This window comes from Salvia splendens, chromosome 9 (assembly GCF_004379255.2).
Source record: "Salvia splendens isolate huo1 chromosome 9, SspV2, whole genome shotgun sequence".
In the NCBI taxonomy this organism is placed as follows: domain Eukaryota; kingdom Viridiplantae; phylum Streptophyta; class Magnoliopsida; order Lamiales; family Lamiaceae; genus Salvia; species Salvia splendens.
In genome coordinates, this window is record NC_056040.1 from 3169073 (window position 1) to 3189107 (window position 20035).

The 20035-nt window shown below is 44.5% G+C and overlaps 1 protein-coding gene across 3 annotated transcripts; it reads right to left on the reverse strand.

The window, feature by feature from the left end:
- Positions 1-892: 892 nt before the first annotated feature.
- Positions 893-4193, reverse strand: LOC121748310 (benzaldehyde dehydrogenase, mitochondrial-like). Of its 3 annotated transcripts, none has more exons than XM_042142588.1 (11): positions 3953-4193; positions 3439-3573; positions 3225-3334; positions 2997-3150; positions 2683-2912; positions 2469-2558; positions 2207-2380; positions 1992-2129; positions 1773-1910; positions 1391-1452; positions 893-1309 (listed from the first exon to the last, which is right to left on the reverse strand). In XM_042142588.1, the coding sequence occupies exons 1-11, from the start codon at positions 4050-4052 to the stop codon at positions 1036-1038; spliced, it is 1605 nt and encodes a 534-aa protein (XP_041998522.1). In that variant the 5' UTR covers positions 4053-4193; the 3' UTR covers positions 893-1035. The 3 variants fall into 3 exon arrangements, with proteins under 3 accessions (XP_041998522.1, XP_041998520.1, XP_041998521.1); XM_042142586.1 differs by having other exon boundaries at positions 3225-3367; positions 3953-4192; XM_042142587.1 differs by having other exon boundaries at positions 3225-3367; positions 3983-4191.
- Between the last annotated feature and the right edge of the window lie 15842 nt (positions 4194-20035).

A 20035-nucleotide genomic window follows, 5' to 3' on the forward strand; every position in this document is an offset into this window, starting at 1 on the left:
AAATCGAACATCACCTAGGTATATGAACCTTATCTCCACATTACTGATCCAACCACTGGGATAGGAGGATCTTTCTTTTTTGGGATATTTAAAAAAAAGTCTTATCTTTTGGTAATTTACGAAAATGGCAAAAACACATCAAATGTAGTGCGCGTTTTTTAAAACCGGCATATTAAAACGCATATAGTGTGAGCGTTTTAAGTAAAAATCCGATTGTTGAAATGATTATGGATATTAGACTATGTATTAAAATATTATGTGGATAGACTTGGGTTCATATGTACTCCATTAAATACCTCTAAATTAGATTCATTTATTAAAATCTATTATGAACATTGGATAATTTATAGAGATAAATTTAAATCACAAGGTCAACTTCTAGTCAGCCAGTAAGGCTTGAAAATTGAATTAAATTTATCATGAAGAATTAATTTTTTCGTTTGTCCACTTGTGTACAAAATGATGTTTTCTTTAATTCTCAAAGCGACTTCGTTTAGTTAAAGTAAGTGTTCTTTTTTTTCCACATATTTTAATCGAACAATGACAATTTTAGGATTACTAAACAAATCATTTTATACAGGGACGTGACAGTTGAGAAAATATGAACGTTGCAATTTAATAGTATTATATTTTTTTAATCTTATGAAAGTGACCAAATTTTGCAATTTAAATGACTATCATAGAACATCCGCACAGCTTTCATAGTTGGCATGCACTCGCTGCGTTTGCAACAATCCATTCGAGGCTGAAAATTTTTAATGTGTGTAAACAACCTTTTGTGCGTAACTTGAGCTTAAAATTTTCTCTCAAATTTCAATTGAGAAAATTTGCTATACTAAATAAGTTCATAATTTTGCAACTAAATTTTAACTTCATGAAAAATACTCCAAACTTTTATCAAAGTTTGTAATTTTAGGGACAAATAACCCTAATATCATTATGAAAAGGCAATTACATGATCAAAATAGCACACGACATTATTGGACCTTATTAAAAATGTTTTATCCATCCATGTCTGAAGCAAACAGTTCTCTTTTACAACCAAGCAGGATTCTTCAAAGGGGAAACCACAGCTTTCACCTGCAGGTAGTTGCTGAGGCTGTAGACCCCCTTCTCCCGCCCGATGCCGCTCATCTTGTACCCTCCGAACGGGATCCCCGCGTCGAACACGTCGAAGCAGTTCACCCACACCGTGCCGGCCCTCAACCCCCTCGACATCGTGTTGGCCGTGTCAATGTTAGATGTGAACACGCCCGCTGCTAGTCCATACCGCGAAGCATTTGCTCGTCTGATCACCTCGTCGATGTCCCTGCACGCCCCAACATCGATCACTCCGTGCCACACTTATACAAATGTGTAACCAAATTAACAAGAGTAGTGCAAGACTTACTTGAACTTCAAGATGGATTGGACCGGCCCAAAAATCTCGTCCTGTGCTATCAACATATCGTCCTGTTTCACACTTGTCAGTTAGCAAGGGCAGACGCAGAAATAATTAACGATAAGGGCTGTGATTTCTAAATTTAGTTTTAAAGTATATTTTTGGGTGTTTTAGCTTATTTATAAGGGCTTTTATATACTAATTTTCCTTAAATTTGGATAAATTTTAAAAATTTATAAAAGGAAAAAGGTTAAAAAAACATTTTGTCAAGGGCTTTAGCCCCACCCTCATTACACATGGGTCCGCCCCTGTCAATTAGGATCGTAAACAAATTCACATCGACTTGGACCTACTCTGATACCAAATATAGACGGTGTGAAGACAGCCATACCTTAACGTTGGAGAACACCGTTGGCTGAATGAAGTAGCCTTTTGATCCGAACCGTTCCCCTCCACATTCCAGAGTGGCATTGCTGTCAATGCCAGATTTTATGTAGCCAAGAACCTTCTGGAACTGCTCCGAGTCGATCTGATAAGATGTCGAAAGCAATCATTAAGCAGATCATACGACGAATGTGGTTACAATGTACAAATGCAGAAAGTTACTTACCTGTGGACCTTGCTCGATCTCTTTCTTGAAGGGGTCGCCAACTGTGCGTTTAAGAGCGCGCGCCTTAGCCTTTGCAATGAACTCGTCGTGGATCTTCTCGTGGACATATGTGCGCGAACCAGCGCAGCAGCATTGGCCCTGTTTGATGGTAGATTTGTGTGATAAAATATTGAAATTTAAGTGTTTGATCATCGAATTGAGATAGTTGATTTAACCTGGTTAAAGAAGAGAGCAAAGTGTGCTAGCTCCACGGCTCTATCGATATCAGCGTCCTCGCATATGATGAACGGAGACTTGCCTCCGAGTTCGAGTGTCACCGGCTTGAGGTTGCTCTGTGCAGCTAGCTCGAGGATGATTTTACCTGTCTCGGTTGATCCGGTGAAGGCAATCTGCAGAAGAGCAGCAGAGGTTTCATAAAATAAGTTGAGTTTGAAACTTAGATGTCACAAAATTAAATGTTATTTAGTAACAAAATACCTTGTCTACATCCATGTGACTGGCGAGAGCTGCACCGGCAGTTGGGCCGTATCCGGACACAATATTGAGAACGCCCTCAGGAAGGCCGGCCTAATGAAAAGTCGAAACGAAATCAACCTTAGGCGGATGAGTATAACAAAAATTGAACTTGTTATTTCAACCATTTATGAATAAAGATACGTTGCACGAACAACAAAGACGAAAAGAAAGCTACCTCGTGGAACAATTTGGCGACATACAAAGCAGTCAAGGGCGTCTGCTCGGCACTCTTGAGGACAATGGTGTTTCCACAAGCAAGAGCAGGGCCAACTTTCCAAGCGAACATGAGAAGCGGAAAGTTCCACGGAATGATCTGGCCAGCAACACCGATTGGCTCGTGCAGAGTCTGAACGTGGTGAGGTCCGTCAGCAGGCACTGTCAGTCCGTGGATTTTATCCGCCCAACCTGCACACACAGGAAAACAAGCAGACCCTTACGAGTGTTGCCTCATTCAACAACAACATATCGGGCACTCAAACGATAAGTTACCAGCATAGTAATGGAATAGCCGAACAAACATAGGAAGTTCAGCTGTTAAAGCTTGCTGGTATGGCTTGCCATTGTCCCATGTCTCGAGCTGAGCTAGCTCTTGAATGTTTTTCTCGACTAAATCAGCGAAACGCAGCATTATACGCGACCTTTCCTAAACCATCAAACACCATCAGATATGTAACAATCTTAACAAAGGCATGGAAATGCAAATGCACATATTCTTACATAAGCACTCATTTTAGGCCATGGCCCTTCGTCAAAGGCCTTACGAGCAGCTGAGACTGCACGGTTGATGTCTTCCTTATCGCCCTCAGCAACGTGGGCGATGACTTCTCCTGTCCGGGGATCCAAAGTGGGGAATGTTTTTCCTGAACAGAGTGATTAAGTCCATATCAATTGAAATATGCAGAAAGACTAATTCTTGCATAAATTCTATTACCAGATGCTGAATCCACAAATTGGCCATTGATGAGAAGCTTTGTGTAATTGATTTGAACAGGAGGGGTTATTGGCTCCTCAAGAACTGCAGCTGTACTAAATCTTTGCTTTCCCCTTCCAATTCCATATCTTCTACCTATAAAAAGTACATCAATTATTAAAAAAAAACATATCTTTGCATTGATATCAAGTAATAGAATCATTTTGCTCTAAATCAATTCATTGGATGCTCAGAAATTGGATTCCTTGCAAGAAAAAATCACATCTTTAACTAGGATTATCAAGATTATCCACACCCATAAGTCTCAAAGTCCTAAACCACTTGCTTGAATCACTAGCAAAAACATGAAACTGAATCTACCATGTAATAATATAAATAAAACCCACAAAAAAGATCACAACTTTATCTAGGATTATCAAGATTATCGACACCCTTTAAGTCTAAAAGTCCTAAAACAGTTGTTTGAATCACTAGCAAAAACACAAACTTGATTCACACAGAAAAAAAAACACACAGTGGAGGTGGAGAGGGATTGAAAAATCACAAAATGAAGAAGCAGGAGAGGTGACAGAGAGAGAGCGAGAGAGCATGGCGGAGATTCTTCGAGCTGCCATGGAGAATCTTTTTCCTTTTTGTGAGCCTTTAAAGTTCTGAAGATATGATGAAAATGGTGAAATGTATAGTCACCCTCTCACTTCACTCCAGCAAAAGGCCTGTTTGGGAAGGTATATTCAGAATCATGTATGTAACCTGCTAACCTTTTACATTATGACGTATAAATCCATATTATATATGAGCAATAGAGAAATGAGCCAAACACGGCCTTATTTAATCTCCAAATTCAACAAAGGTGACTTGTCTTTATCCTGCATGTCTCTATTTGATTTCAATTATCTCTATAGCTTTCCACGTCTTACCCATTCTCTCTGCCTCTCCAATTATTTAATTAACCATTATCGTCTAGCTTTTAATGATTATCGTGGTGTTTAATGCTCTTTCCATCTCATCATAAAAATCACGTTTTGCCATTTTTATCCGTCCCATAATAAAAATTACACTTCATTCTTACTATAGATGATAAGTATATCACACATTACACTAACTCACCTCACTCAAATTTTATTATAAAACTAATAAAAAATAGATCACATATTCTATTAATTTTTTCAATCTACTATTCTTTACATTTCTTAAAATTCGTGTACACCACAATAAGGGTGACACGTATTATTGGACGGAGGAAGTAATTAATTAATGACATAGCAACTAGAGAAATTGGTGGAACAAAACTACACAAGAGACATGCTTCACCAAATTAAAAGGGAGATAATACCAGATCAATTACCTTTTATTTTTCTAATTATGAGCAAAATTCGTCAACATTTTCTTTATGAAATTGACAGAACACCACATGGGGAATCTGTACTTCAACTCAAACTGATACTCCTTTGTCTAAGATAATTTGTCCCATTTTTTCATTTTGATCCGTCCCACATAATTTGTCTCATTTCACTTTTACTATTTTTGTAGTGGATCTCATATTCCACTAACTCATTCCTATTCACATTTTATTATAAAACTAATATATAAAAGTACGACTTACGTTCCACTAACTTTTTCAACTCACTTTTCGTTACCTTTCTTAAAATTCGTGCCCGGTCAAAGTGAGACGAATTATCCGGGACAGAGGGAGTATATTACTAGTATAATATAGAAATAAAATACTACTATTGGTGAATGAAATAGAGGTAGGAGTATTAATTAATGGAAAATTTATAATTATATATTCAGTTAGGGAGAAAACTCATAATGCTTCACATGTGGAATATAGTCAGTGATATAGTGTAAAAAGATTTGGTTTGTTAGGTTGCGTGATTATGTTTGAAGTCAAAAAAGCCTCTAAATTTTCGTGTAATCGATTTTTTAATAATAGTATTGCTTATTTATTCAAAAAAATGAAAGGGATCTAGAGATAATGTAATATAATAACTTAAGGACCTTACACCTTTTTGAAAAAATATTTTTATTGACACATGTCACTTAATTACCATCCTTAATATTACGTCTTAGTATTACTTATATTTTGACTGATGAACTCACCATAATTATTATTGCTATAATAAAATGATCGCAAAACATCATAAATTCATAATATCAATCAATTTAAAACTATAATAAAAATAGAATTTTCATCCTACTCCAACGTATTGAAAAGTATTGAAAAGTATTCAAAACTAGCTAGCAGAATCAGAATTGATTTTCTATATTTCGAAAGGATAAAATTTAACAAAACTAGCATAAATACTTTGAATTAAAATAAAATGATATTTTACTTTTTCTATTTGTCATTATTTCCTTATGTAATACATTCATCATTGTATAATATAAGTACGTCTTAATGGAGAGTGAGTTCTATCTAATTAATTAGTAATAAGTAATAATGATATAAGGTGCAAGTAAAATGTTAATGTAGTTTAGATTTTCCAGGAATAGACGAATTAATATTTTTTTATTTCTTGTTATTTGGCTATAATATTGTTTTAATAATAGGGATAACTGCCTTCAAAGTCACAAACTTTGCCCGAATTCCGGTTTTTTCCATGAGCTTTAAAATTGGCGTATAAAGTCACGAACTTTGCATTTAGTCTGGTATTTCCCAACCCGACCCGACCATGCGTTTTCCAGCAACTCAAAATCCTATGTGGCATGCCTGAATATTGACGTGTCCGGCATCAGAAAATCGTAAAACGACGTCGTTTCTAACCCCTAAAACGACGTCGTTTTACGCAGCTGCTTCCTCCTTCCTCCGCCAGCCCTCTTCCTCCGCCGCCCAGCACAGCCGCCAGCTCCATCGTCGACAACGCCACCACCAGCTCCGCAACGCCTGAAACCTCTCTCCCTGTGTCGCCAAGTCCCCCACCGCAGTCTGAATCCTCCCAGCCACGTTCCTCAGCCAATCGTACCTCCGGACTCTCGCTCGTAGCCAAGGTGTAAACATTATCGTAACATAATCACGACATCTTCACCATTCGCTTTAACTCCATATTTACATATTTCTCTCTCTATAAAAGCTTCATCAGTCTTCTTCTATTCCAACACTCTCTCTCTCTCAAAATTTCTACTAGAATCAGTAAAAAAAATTAGAGACAGACACAATTTTGAATTCAGCGGGAAATCGGAAATGGTGAATATTCCGGCGAGGTTCGGAAGGATGGCGGCGGCCTTCGACGAGATGTCGAGAGATAGGTCGTTCGAGAGTGGCAGCAGCCAGCACTCCGCCGATTTGTCCGATCTCGTCAATTCCTTCTTCGAGAGAGAAATTAGGGAGCAGAGAATCGGCGGAGATGGCGATCGAAACGGAAATCCAGTTGAGATCGACGATGATGAATTTTGAGTAAATTGTTTGATCGCGGCGACAGTGTAGGGAGAAGCATTTCTACTGCGGTGGAGAAGGCGATGGAAGTCGTCGGCGGCGAGGATTCGTCGTCGGAATTCAATCGGCGGCTAATGGCGCGATTGCGAAGTAGTGGCTTTGATGCTGGTGAGTTTTTTCATTAATCTTACTTCAATCTATAAAAATTGAAAACAATATAGTACTGTATGATTCTTTGTGTTTTAAGTTTTGTAAAATTTTATGTTTTTTAATTTTTTAATTTTGTGTTTTAAGTTTTTTTAAAGTTTTTAAATTTTGTGTTTTAAGTTTTTTTAAGTTTTTTCTATTTTTTGAATTTTGCTTTTTAAATTTATTTCTTTAATTTTTTTCACAGTCACGATGCCTATGTAAGCTGCCACGAGACGCCACATCATTTAAAACGGCACGTCACCTCAACATTTCGCCGGAAAAACAATCATGGGAAATCGGCGACTAAATGCAAAGTTTGTGACTTTATACGCCAATTTAAAGCTCGTGGGAAAAATCAGAATTCGGGCAAAGTTGGTGACTTTTAAGGCAGTTATCCCTTATTATAATAAGACAAAGAATGGACTCAGCTTTCGAACTATTGCAATCATCCTCTTTCCACTTTCTAGATGTTAACGAAGTGGCTGCAATCATCCTCTTTGATGAATCCGCGAATTATTGATGATGATGAATGCTCGTAAAAATAAATTACGACACGGGGAATTTACGTGGTTCGATTTACTGAGGTAAATCTACGTCCACGGGAAGAAGGGAGGGCAAGATTGTATTGCTTGATCTGGGATTACAGCTTACAACACAGACTTGCTATATGATTTTATCTCTAGAGAGCTTCACCCTTTTCTATCTGATCTAAGTTCTATTTATACATTGAACTAGGATCGTGGTTTGCAGCCCCACTAACAAGATCGTGGGTGAGCAATAACTGCTCAATAACTGCTTCGTACCACTAAATAGATCGTGGGTATAGCGGAGGTCGTGGAGGCCTTTCATGAGTCCACTAACTCCTAGTTCGGTCGAATGCTGAGACCGAACTGCTGGACTTTACCGATCAGCTCTTGCCGATCTGAGAGGAGAGCTTGACTGGTCGGCTTTTACCGAGCTGTAGGCTGAGTCCGAACTCTTTGGTCGTGCCGAACTCTTTGGTGCCGAACAGGTACTCTTTCTTGGGCTCTGGGCTGATGGGCCGTCACTGTTATTGGGCTTGCCATTAGGGTTTAGTTCGTACCCCATCACTACCCCCCCCGAAAAGCGAAGTGAATCACTTCGGCGAGGTGAGTCACTTCGGCATTCTGGATAATGGTAAGGGGGAGGCTGACGTCAGGGGACATGCCTTGCGCGTGCCTGCATTAAATGCGACAGTAAAATCCGGCCGTTGAATCCTGAAAAGGTGGGATTCGAAACGGCGCAACGATCTCGAAATCTTTCCCGTATCTAATAAATATGCTTTTTCTTCCTCATTTGAACACCTTTGCTGTTGCGTCTTCTATACTCTCTCTTTCTCGAGAAATTCTCTTCCGCTTTCAAGAGCTTCTTCAGACTTTCTTCACCTTCAAAAAGTAAGAAAAATGTCTTCTTCTTCTTCTTCGGAGTCGGGTAGCGGTAGGAAAGGGGATAAGGGGTCTTCTGGCCGGAAAGGGTCCGGGGAGAAGACCGTAGAGTATTTCCATAGTATTTTGAGTAAGGATACTGTGGTATCCCTACCCGAGAAATACTTTTTTCCTGGGGGAAAGGCGGTGGTACCTGACGGTGATCATAGGGCTGACTCCCCGCCGGAGGGGTACGCCACCGTGTACGAGGCCTGCTTAGAATGCGGGCTTCGTTTCCCCCTCCCTTCTGCCTTTATAGATTTACTAGATTTTTTTCAGCTTCCTTTAGGCCAAGTGACTCCGAACTCTTGGAGGCACTTGTCGGCCTTCGCTGCCGAACTCCGTAGGTTAGGAAGGGATTTGTCTTTGAAGGCGATCCTTAAATTCTTTCAATTTAAGAGGAAGGGGTCTTGGTTTTACTTGATCCCTTTACAGCCCTTTAGGGCCTTTTGTAAAACGAAGTGGCCGAAGTGGCAAAATCGCTTCTTCTACTATGATAGGACCGCGGCTCCTAGTTTTCCCTGGAGAGGGCCGGAGTCCGTTATCCGTCACCCTCGGCCTGAACCGTTGGACGAGCTCGATGGCGAGCTCAACAAGATTCCCATAGTTAGGAAACAATACCCGGAGTCTGAGCTCGTCAAGGGCGACGTCGTGTTCGACATCTCGTCTTCGGACGAAGAGGCCGAGGGTGAGGATTTCTCTTTATCTTTATGCTCTACTGCTTTAACGAAGAAAACCTGACTTTGCTTTCTTGCTTTTTGGCAGTGTACATGCTGAGTAAGGCTACCCGAAAATCTTCGGAGTCCAAGGAGCCGGAGAGGCCGAAAACGACCAGCTCGGCGTCTGATGCCGAGAGGACTCCGAAAAGGCAAAAAACCTCTTCGGATCCGAAGAAGCCGGAGTCGACTTCGGCAAAGGGGAAGGGGAGGGCCCAGAAGCCCCCGAGAGTGCCAGAGAAAGATGTGGTCTTGGCGCCTCCTTCGGAACATATCTGTGAGCCGTTTTTATGGCCCACGGACTTCGCCGAGGTGAACTCTCTTCTTGATTTTCTGGCCTTGCTTTTTTTTCTGTATTTTTTGTGGCCCCTTTGTTGACTTTTTTCTTTATCCATTTTCAGAGGAACGATATGCTCTCCAAGCTCGTCGCCGTCGAACTCTCCAAAGCGTCCAATGACTATGCCGAGATGCAGAGGAAGTTGGCGGCTGCTTGTCATCGGGCCGAACAGGCTGAGGCTAACTTTGAGAAGGCCAGAGCTGCTAGGATTTCGGCCCAGGATGAAGCTCAGTTTGCCAAAAACCAGCTCGTCATCCAGCGAGAGCAGACGAAGCGGAGCGATGCTGCTGCCGTGGTTGCCCAAGGGGAGGCTCTCCGTGTTTACACGGAGAAACTCTTTTTGAGCAGCCAGTTCTCGGCCTTTGTCGGTAGCCTGGTAAGGCTAATTGCCGATAAGGGCGAGCAGGGGGCCGACGTCGTGCTGCCTCTGTACAGCCGAGAGATAGCAGCTCGGCTTCAGAATCTGCCGCTCCTTGAGGAGCTCGCTTCATCCTCGGTCCTGCTTTCTGCAGACCGAGTCCGGAGTTGTCGAGCTGATCGGGACGAGAACCTGGAGGCTATCTTTGCCTCCGTGGGACCCGTTTCACCCGCTTCGACTTACAACGGAGAGGGTGAGGCCGAGCCGCTGGAGCTGGAGGCCGAAGTCGAGCGGGCCGGGCATCCGGAGAAGGAGGCCGATCAGGAGGCGGAGGCGAGGCCGGCAGGAGACGAGGCCGGGGCTGAGGTAGTTCAGGAGAAAGAAGCTGAACCAGACCAAGGAGCCGGAGACGAAGCTGGCGAAGTATGATTTCGTCTCCCTTCTCTTAGTCTAGTTTCTTCCTTGTAAAATGGCCTTGAAGCCCTCCTAGTGTAAAAAATTTTCCTTGTGAATGAAAAATTCTCTACACTTGTCTTCGTATAGCTTTTCGTACTCGCCTTTATTCCTGTAGTATTTTACTATCTGCTCGGTACATCTGCCGAACTAATATAGCTGCTTTGTACTCAAGGAGATGGAGATACTTCACTGGAAACGGCTGTACTCTTCGGCTTTAGACGAAGCTGAACAAAGAGCTATAGCCGATCAGACGAAGAATGACGAGCTTCTGGCTCGTTTAGTGAAGCTGGAGGCCGATAATAAGGACTTAGAGTCCGATAAGAAGGATCTGGAGGCCGAGCTGAATACGACCGTTGCTGAGAGGACTGCGTACGAGGATTACATCCGTGTGCGCGGGGGATTGACCATATCAGATGTTCAGAGTCGAGTTGACGAACTGTGGGAGGAATATCATGTACTCCGGAGGAACAATGCGCTGGAGAGCTCGGCTTGCCAACAAGTTGTGAAATCATTACGGCGCTGGGCTTCCCGGTACGACCTTGTTCTTTCTCGGCGCCCCCCCATAGAAAGATTCCTTCGGCATGTCGTGCCAACAGATGCTCGCACTCCAGATCAAGCCTCTGGTTCCCTTGTTCAAAATCCTACTTCCAGTCAACAACGAACTCCGGAACAGCCGGAAACGTCAAGACGAGAACGGGCTCAGGAGCAACCGGAATCGTCAAGACAGGGACGGACTGAAATTCGCCGAGGAGTTGTGACTATGAGCGAGCAAGATCAGCAGATGATTATTGCAGAGACTCTTCATCGCCGAGGTGTTAGGACTTCTCGGGCTCGGGGAAGAGGCGTTGGGTCGAGGATAGCATCTCGTCGACCTGCTTATTCTTCATCTGCTCGGAACAACCGAACTCGGCTTCCAGAGGATTTTGCAGATAGGTGGCTTAACTTCAGCAACCCTGGACAGTAGAATAGTCCTTTGTAATAGCGTAACGCCATTTTGTAGGGTAGCTGAGTTGTATGCCGAACAAGATTTGAAAAATGAAATTTTGTTTTCGCTTCTAACACTGTATTTACAGCTTAGCGAAAAAATTTCATCGTACTTGTCCTCGGTCTTATGAAGTAAACTTCTTTGACCGGACTTGGTCCTTGGTCTTATGAAGTAAACTTCTTTGACCGGACTCGTCTTTGGTCTGATGAAATAAACATCTTTGACCGGACTCGTCTTTGGTCTGATGAAATAAACATCTTTGACCGGACTCGTCTTTGGTCTGATGAAATAAACATCTTTGACCGGACTCGTCTTTGGTCTGATGAAATAAACATCTTTGACCGGACTCGTCTTTGGTCTGATGAAATAAACATCTTTGACCGGACTCGTCTTTGGTCTGATGAAATAAACATCTTTGACCAGACTTGGTTTGTGTTCTAATTTGGCGATTTGTGTCGCCGGGATCGAACTTTCCCTTGTCCTAATTCGGCGAGTTTTATCGCGTGGATCGGACTTTCCCATTTAACCGAAGTGGTCTTATGCAGTAAACCTCTTTGACTAGACATGGTCGTCCCCGGTCTTATGAGGTAAACTTCTTTGACCGAACTTGGTCGTCCTAATTCGGCGAGGTTTATCGCGTGGATCGGACTTTCCCTTATTGCAGTTCGTTTCAGACGAAGTGCTTGTTAAGCTGAATTGCGGTCTTGTATCCTCCTTGGAAGCTTGGACTCACAATCGTTGGCTTATTGCAGTTCGTTTCAGACGGACTGCTTGTTAAGCTGAATTGTGGTCTTATATCCTCCTTAGAAGCTTGGACTCACAATAGTCTTTAATAATCGATCTAAAAAGGGGATCAGTCTTTAAAGAACGATATACCTTGGTACCATTTGTAAGAGACGACAAGCACATAGAGACAAAACACATAGAGAAAAAATGAAAAAGACGAAAGAAAAAAAACTTTAAACTTTTTATAAAACGACAAGTAAAAGGTACAAGTAAAAACAAACAAATAAAAACATGTACCCCTATGACCGAACTAGACACAAGACAGACTGACCGGACTTTGTCTCTTACAAGTGGAACTTCTTGAGGTTGGAGACGTGCCATGTTCGGGGTACTTGTTCTCCTGACATGTGAGTCAATTTATAAGACCCTTTGCCGAGGACTTCTGACACCCGATACGGACCCTCCCATGTGGGTTCGAGTTTGCCCAGCTTTTCTGCTCGGCTTACTTCGTTGTTTCTCAAGACGAGATCTCCCACTTGAAATTGAAGCTTTTTCACCCTTTGGTTATAATACCGGGCTACTTGCTCCTTATACTTGGCTGCTTTTATGCACGCCAATTCTCTTCTTTCTTCAGCGAGATCTAGTTCGGCTCTCAGTCCGTCGTCATTCATTTCTGAGGAGAAATTTAGAGTTCGGGGACTGGGCACGCCGATCTCCACCGGAATTACGGCTTCAGTGCCGTACACCAGACTATACGGGGTTTCACCGTTGGAGGTTTTGGGTGTAGTTCGGTAGGACCACAGGACTTGAGGGAGATTTTCTACCCATTGTCCTTTGGCTTGTTCTAACCGAGCTTTTAACCCTTTCACCAGAATCCGGTTCGTTACTTCCGTTTGTCCGTTTGCTTGGGGATGGGAGACCGAAGTGAACCGCTGTTGAATGTTCAGCTCTTGGCACCAATTCTTGAACGTCTTGTCGGTGAACTGAGTCCCATTATCCGAGATGAGGATGTGGGGTATGCCAAATCGGCACACTATGTTCTTCCAGACGAAGTCCAATGCCTTTGAGCTCGTTATCGTAGCTAATGGTTCAGCCTCCACCCACTTCGTGAAGTAGTCCACGGCAACGATAAGGAATTTCATTTGCCGAGGAGCTTGTGGAAGTGGTCCCACTATGTCTATGCCCCATTGCATGAAAGGCCAAGGGCTTTGCATAGTGTATAGATCGGTCTGCGGCATCCTTGGGACATTTGCATGAATTTGGCACTTCGTACACTTCTTGACGAGCTGCACTGCCTCTTGTACCATGGTTGGCCAATAATATCCCCATCTCAGAACTTTCTTAGCTAAAGCTCTGGCTCCGATGTGGCTACCGCACGATCCTTCATGAACTTCTCTGAGGATGTAGTCCGTCTCTTCTGGTCCTACGCACCGCAATAATGGCTGGAGGTAAGACTTTCTAAAGAGGACTCCTTCATGAAGTTCGTACCGAAGTGCTCGGCACGTGATCTTCCGAGCTTCTCTCTTATCCTCGGGCAATTGTCCTTGATCCAGATACTGCAAGATCGGCGTCATCCAGTTCGGCGAGCTAGATACTGAATGTACCTCGGCTTCATCAATGCTTCGATGCATTAATTCTTCCGCCTTTGAGCTCGGATCTGAGGCCAACTTACTTAAGGTATCTGCTCGGCTATTTTCCGCTCTGGGAATGCGGATTATCCGAAAATAGGAGAAACTTCGGCTGATGCTTTGCGCTTTGTCCAAATACTTCTTCATTCTCTCGTCACGAGCTTCACTTGTACCCAACATGTGATTTACTATGACTTGTGAATCACAATGGACTTTGAGAGATTTGACGAGCAGACTTTGCGCTAACTGGAGTCCGGCCAGGAGGGCTTCGTACTCGGCTTCATTATTAGTAGTGGGGAATAGGAACCGAAGTGAGTAGGTTACCTCGTGTCCGTCGGGAGCGATAAGTAAAATACCAGCTCCACTTCCCATCTTGTTTGAAGCTCCATCTACGAATCCGCTCCAGCAGTCCGGCGGCTCTACTTCGGATTCCAAGGGCTGTGCTAGTTCGGCATTGGCAGAATCCTTCTGTTCGGCAATAACAGGAATTGCTTGATCGAACTTTGCTTCTGCAAGAAAATCTGCCAAGGCTTGTCCCTTGATGGCTTTCCGAGGTAGATATTCAATTGTGTGCTCTCCCAACTCTATAGCCCACTTGGCGATTCTGCCTGATGCTTCTGGTTTGGTCAACACTTGCCGAAGTGGCAGATCAGTTAAGACGCATACCTTGTGAGCATAGAAGTATGGCCGCAGTCTCCTTGCTGCATTTACTAATGCCAGAGCAATTTTTTCCAGAGGTTGATACCTTGTTTCTGGACCTCTTAATGCTCGGCTTGTAAAGTAGATGGGAAGCTGCTTTAGGCCTTCTTCTCGTACAAGCACCGCGCTGATGGTTTGATCCGATGCCGCTAAGTATAAGAATATTACTTCGGCTTCGGTTGGAGCAGAGAGAATAGGAAGCTCGGCTAGATAACTTTTGAGTTCGTCAAAGGCCTTTTTCTGCTCGGCTCCCCACTCGAACTTTGGTGCCTTTTTCAACACCTTGAAGAACGGCAGTTGCTTTTCGGCTGCTTGGGAAAGGAATCGATTCAGTGCGGCTAGACATCCGGTTAGCCTTTGCACGTCATGTATGGACTTCGGCATTGCCATGTTCTGAACGACTTGAACTTTTGAGGGGTTTGCCTTGAGTCCGTCCTTTGAAACCCAACAACCCAGAAACTTTCCCGAATCTACCAAAAAGGTACACTTTTGGGGATTAAGTTTGAGGTTGGCTTTCTTGAGCACGTCGAGAGTGGACTTGAGGTTGTGCTCGTACTCCGAAGTGCTTTTGCTTTTGACGACTATATCGTCAACATACACTTCGACCTCCTTTCCAATCAGGTGCCGAAAAAGCTTGTCTACCATCCTTTGATAAGTGGCTCCGGCATTCTTTAAACCGAATGGCATCTTTTTATAAGCGAAAATGCCGAAATCAGTAATGAAGGCCGTTTTTGAAGCGTCAATCTCATCCATTAAAACTTGATGGTATCCTTTGTACAGATCAAGAAAACAAAAAATTTCAAAGCCTATCAAAGCTTCTACTTTTTTATCTATGTTCGGAAGGGGATAGCAATCTTTGGGACAGTGCTTATTTAGATCGGTGAAATCTATGCACATCCGCCATCCTCCTTCCTTTTTCTTGATCATGACAGGATTGGCCACCCACGAAGGATACTTCACTTCGAATAACACATCCGCCTTCAATAATTGACGGACTTCGTCATGGATGACTTGACTTCGTTCTGCCGCAAAGAGTCTTTGCTTCTGTTTTATCGGCCGGACTGAAGGATCAATATTTAACCGATGAGTGATTACCTCGGGGGGCACTCCGGTCATGTCCAACGGAGACCATGCAAAGACGTCTTTATACTCCTTGAGGAGCTGGATGGTTTTTTTCCCGAAGTAGGGGCGTTCCCGCGAAGCCGATCTTAACCGTTCTGGACGGATCGTCTTCGTACAGCTGAACTGTCATCGAGTTCGGCTCCGGTATGACTTCGGTCATCGCCTCTGACTCCGGCTGCTGTGATTGCTATGCTTGGTGGTGCCGATCTGACTGCTCGGCACTTCTAAGCGCAATTTGCAGACATTCCTTTGCTCTCTTTTGGTCACCTCGGATGACCGCTATCCCTCCTTTAGTAGGGATCTTGATGGTGAGGTGATAGGTGGAGCAAACGGCCCGAACTGTGTTGAGCCAGTCTCTTCCCAGGATGACGTTGTACGGGGACCGAGCTTTCACCACGAAAAACTCAATCATCGTACTGGAGCTAGTAGGCGCTTTCCCCACCGTGATCGGAAGGCTGATAATACCTTCAGGGCGGGTGTCCTCCTGAGTGAAGCTCTTCAGGGGAAGCGGAGCCGGACTGAGCCGAGCTGGGTCCACTTCTAGTTTGTCGAAGCACTCTTTAAAAAGAATGCTAACCGACGCTCCTGTATCCACAAACACCCTGTGGATCAGTTTGTTTGCCACTCCGGCTTGGATGACAATGGCGTCTTGGTGAGGAGAGATGGCCGGGACGGGATCAGCAGCCGAGAACGTAATCACTTCGTCCTGCTTCAGCCTTTTATGCGTTGGCTCCTCTCGATTGGAGCCTCTGCGTTCTGACTTTAGGGACGACTTGGTCTTCCCGGCAGGGAGCGCGTCAATAGTCTGGATTACTCCATCATATTGCGGCTCGTCATCGTCTTCGGGATCCGGCTGCCTTTTCGGATCCTGAGGGGCGCAGTTTGCACCACTCTGCTTTTTATTCTTCTTTGGCTGCTTACTTCGGTATTTTTTCAATGTCCCTGCCTTCACAAGAACATCGATACCTGCAGCCAAGTTTCTGCACTCCTCAGTATCGTGACCGTGGTCTTGATGGTAGGAGCAGTAGTTATCCTGTGGTCGGCGCGCGGCTGATTTCGTCATCCGCTTTGGCTTTTCGAATAGGTCAGAGTGCAGTTCGAAAATTTCCGCTCTCGGCTTGTTCAGCGGTACGAACTGAGCGGGCGGCTTCTCGGGATTGAGACGAGGTCCCAATCTGTCTTGCACCGGAGCCCTTTGAATTCTTTCAAATGGAGTCCGGCGAGGATGCCCCTGATCGCTATGATCGGGCTTCCTTCTGTCTCCTCGGGACGATGAGCTGTCTAACGACCGTTTACGACGGTCTGCCTCATCGGCCCGGGAGTACTGGTCCGCAATGTCCCACATTTCCTGAGCTGTCTGCGGACCGCACTCAACGAGCTTCCTGTAGAGAGCTCCGGGCAGGATTCCATTTTGGAATGCCGAGATGACAAGCAGATCGTTGAGATCGTCTACTTGCAGGCATTCCTTGTGGAATCTTGTCATAAAGTCGCTAATTTTTTCGTCGCGACCTTGACGAATGGAAAGCAGCTGAGCCGAAGTGATTCGGGCTTCCGCTTTCTGAAAGAACCTCCTGTGGAAGGCATCCATTAGATCTCGGTAAGATCTGATGCTGCCCTGGGGGAGGCTATCGAACCACCTTCTCGCGTTCCCGATGAGCAGCTCGGGAAACAGCTTGCACATGTGGACCTCGTTGAGACCCTGGTTCGCCATGTTATATTGATAGCGCCCCAAGAAATCGTGAGGGTCCACGAGCCCGTCGTAAGTCATCGACGGAGTTCGGTAGTTCTGTGGTAGGGGAGTTCGGGTGATGTCGTCCGAGAACGGAGTCTTCAGTGCTCCGTACACGGCGAATCCGATATCTCGCCGGTATGGAGGAGATTGAGTTCTCCTGTGATTCCGGTACCGAGGAGGAGCTGGAATGTGTCGGGGTTGAGGATTCTTTCTCCTGGGAGATGCGACACTACTGCGGTAGTGACTTTCTTGTGCGGAGGGAGAAGGAGAATCCGTCGTTTTCGTCTCCGGCTGCTTTTGGCTTTTTCGCAGGAAGGTTAAGAATTCCTCCTGCTTTTCAGCCAAAAACTGCTTGACAGCCTCATTCAAATCGGGCTGCTGGGAAGACTCAGTGGGACGATTTTTGGAGCGGCTTGTTCCTTCGCCATGAGAACTGGTGGTGGATTTATCCCTAGGCTGTTTTCCCGACCTATGGGATGGATTGGCTTCCTCCTGGTTCTCACGGGCTGGAATACGGGTATTCTGCGATCTGGTATGCATTTTTTGGGTGGAAAAAATGGATCAAAAATTCGCTTTATCACAAATTTTGTTCTCTGTTTCCCACAGACGGCGCCAGTGATGAATCCGCGAATTATTGATGATGATGAATGCTCGTAAAAATAAATTACGACACGGGGAATTTACGTGGTTCGATTTACTGAGGTAAATCTACGTCCACGGGAAGAAGGGAGGGCAAGATTGTATTGCTTGATCTGGGATTACAGCTTACAACACAGACTTGCTATATGATTTTATCTCTAGAGAGCTTCACCCTTTTCTATCTGATCTAAGTTCTATTTATACATTGAACTAGGATCGTGGTTTGCAGCCCCACTAACAAGATCGTGGGTGAGCAATAACTGCTCAATAACTGCTTCGTACCACTAAATAGATCGTGGGTATAGCGGAGGTCGTGGAGGCCTTTCATGAGTCCACTAACTCCTAGTTCGGTCGAATGCTGAGACCGAACTGCTGGACTTTACCGATCAGCTCTTGCCGATCTGAGAGGAGAGCTTGACTGGTCGGCTTTTACCGAGCTGTAGGCTGAGTCCGAACTCTTTGGTCGTGCCGAACTCTTTGGTGCCGAACAGGTACTCTTTCTTGGGCTCTGGGCTGATGGGCCGTCACTGTTATTGGGCTTGCCATTAGGGTTTAGTTCGTACCCCATCACTCTTTCCAACTCTTCAAATTGTAGAAATTTCAAAATAAAAATCATTTTTTTGAAAAGTTGAAAATAATAAAATAACTTAACTGTGTTGAAGAAAAAAAATATTTGCATACTTCCTGTGTGTGTTTATTTATAAATAATAAAATAATTTGATTAGCAAAACCAAAGCCCAAGTTATATACTAGTACAACTCTATCTTCAACTTTTAATTATTTTATCAAATATCAACAACTTTCGATTTTTGTCCCTAATTTTTAGGATTTGTGCTAAAACAATATTGTTATTTTTGCTAAAAAAATACAGTGTTGTTTCATGTGTAAAAGATACGTCACATCATCACACTTAAAAACCCCTTCTGCCGCATCATCAACACTTAAAAACTCTTTCTATCATATCATCAGGACAAACAACTAGACAAGCAATAGACTAGTCATAGGCTAGCCACAATAAACAAAATTATAAAAATAAATAATTAATAATCACACAAAATACGGAATTAAATTTACGACACAGATACGGAAAAATTCAATAATAATATTAAATTTTTTAAAAAAGTACATTAATTAAAAAAATTACATTAATTAAAAAAAACTCCTCTTCCACACACGAGCCCCCCCCCCCCGCCTCCGCCTCACTCCTCGCCGCCGCCGCCGTTGTCGCCGCTATCCGGGACCCCCAAATATGAGGCATCTGAGCCCGCGTTTGAGCCCCCCAACTGTGCCGCGGCGGCATCCAAAACGCCTTGCATACTCACGAGCAATGAGTTAAGAAAACTCTTCTCCTCGGGATCAGTTGCCGCCTTCCAGTCAGCTAAGATCTTGTACATCTGAGCCCGCGTTTGTTGACGCACGAAGAAGGCGAGCTCGACTGTCGACTTGCCAACAGGGGGGATGCCGACTGGACCTCCTGGGACCCCTGGCGAGCCCGTTGCGCCCGCATTTGACCAACCGGGCGAGTGCGGTGAGTAAACGCGGGAGGGGACGGGAACTCCTGAACATCCTCGGGGAGGTCGTGGGAACCGCCGCTGTAATTACCGGTATAGTTCAGTCGCTGCTTCTTCGGCCAGCCAGCATCGACATCTGTCCGAAACTTCTCGGAGTCCATCAGCACCTCAAGCAGTTCCAGTAGGTGAACTCCTTATAAAGCCCGGGCACGGGGAAGGCTTTCTCCGCTATCCTCCTGCAGTCCTTGCCAGTTTGGCCACTGGTCTGCATGCAGAGGGCGTTGGTGTACAAGCCCGAAAATCGGGAGACCGCAGCCTTGATTCGGTCCCACCCCTTCCGGCACTCCTCCCCGCTGCGTGGCCTCCCCTCCGGGCAAAATGCCTTGTAGGCTGCTGCTATTTTAGCCCACAAGTTGACGATCCTCTGATTGTGCAAGGCGAGGGGATCATCACAAACACTCACCCATGCCTTGGACAGCGCGACGTTCTCCGCATCCGTCCACTTCCTCCGTGTCGGGCTCTCGTCATCAGCCTTCTGCGAAGACTCGCCGACCACCCTCTTGCCCTTGCCCTTCTTCTTCTTTGGAGCGCCCCGACCCCGCCTTACTCCCCCCCATTTGAACGGGAGTGTCCGCATACCCTAGATCTATCCCCAACTCCTCTAAGGAGAAAGTATCACAC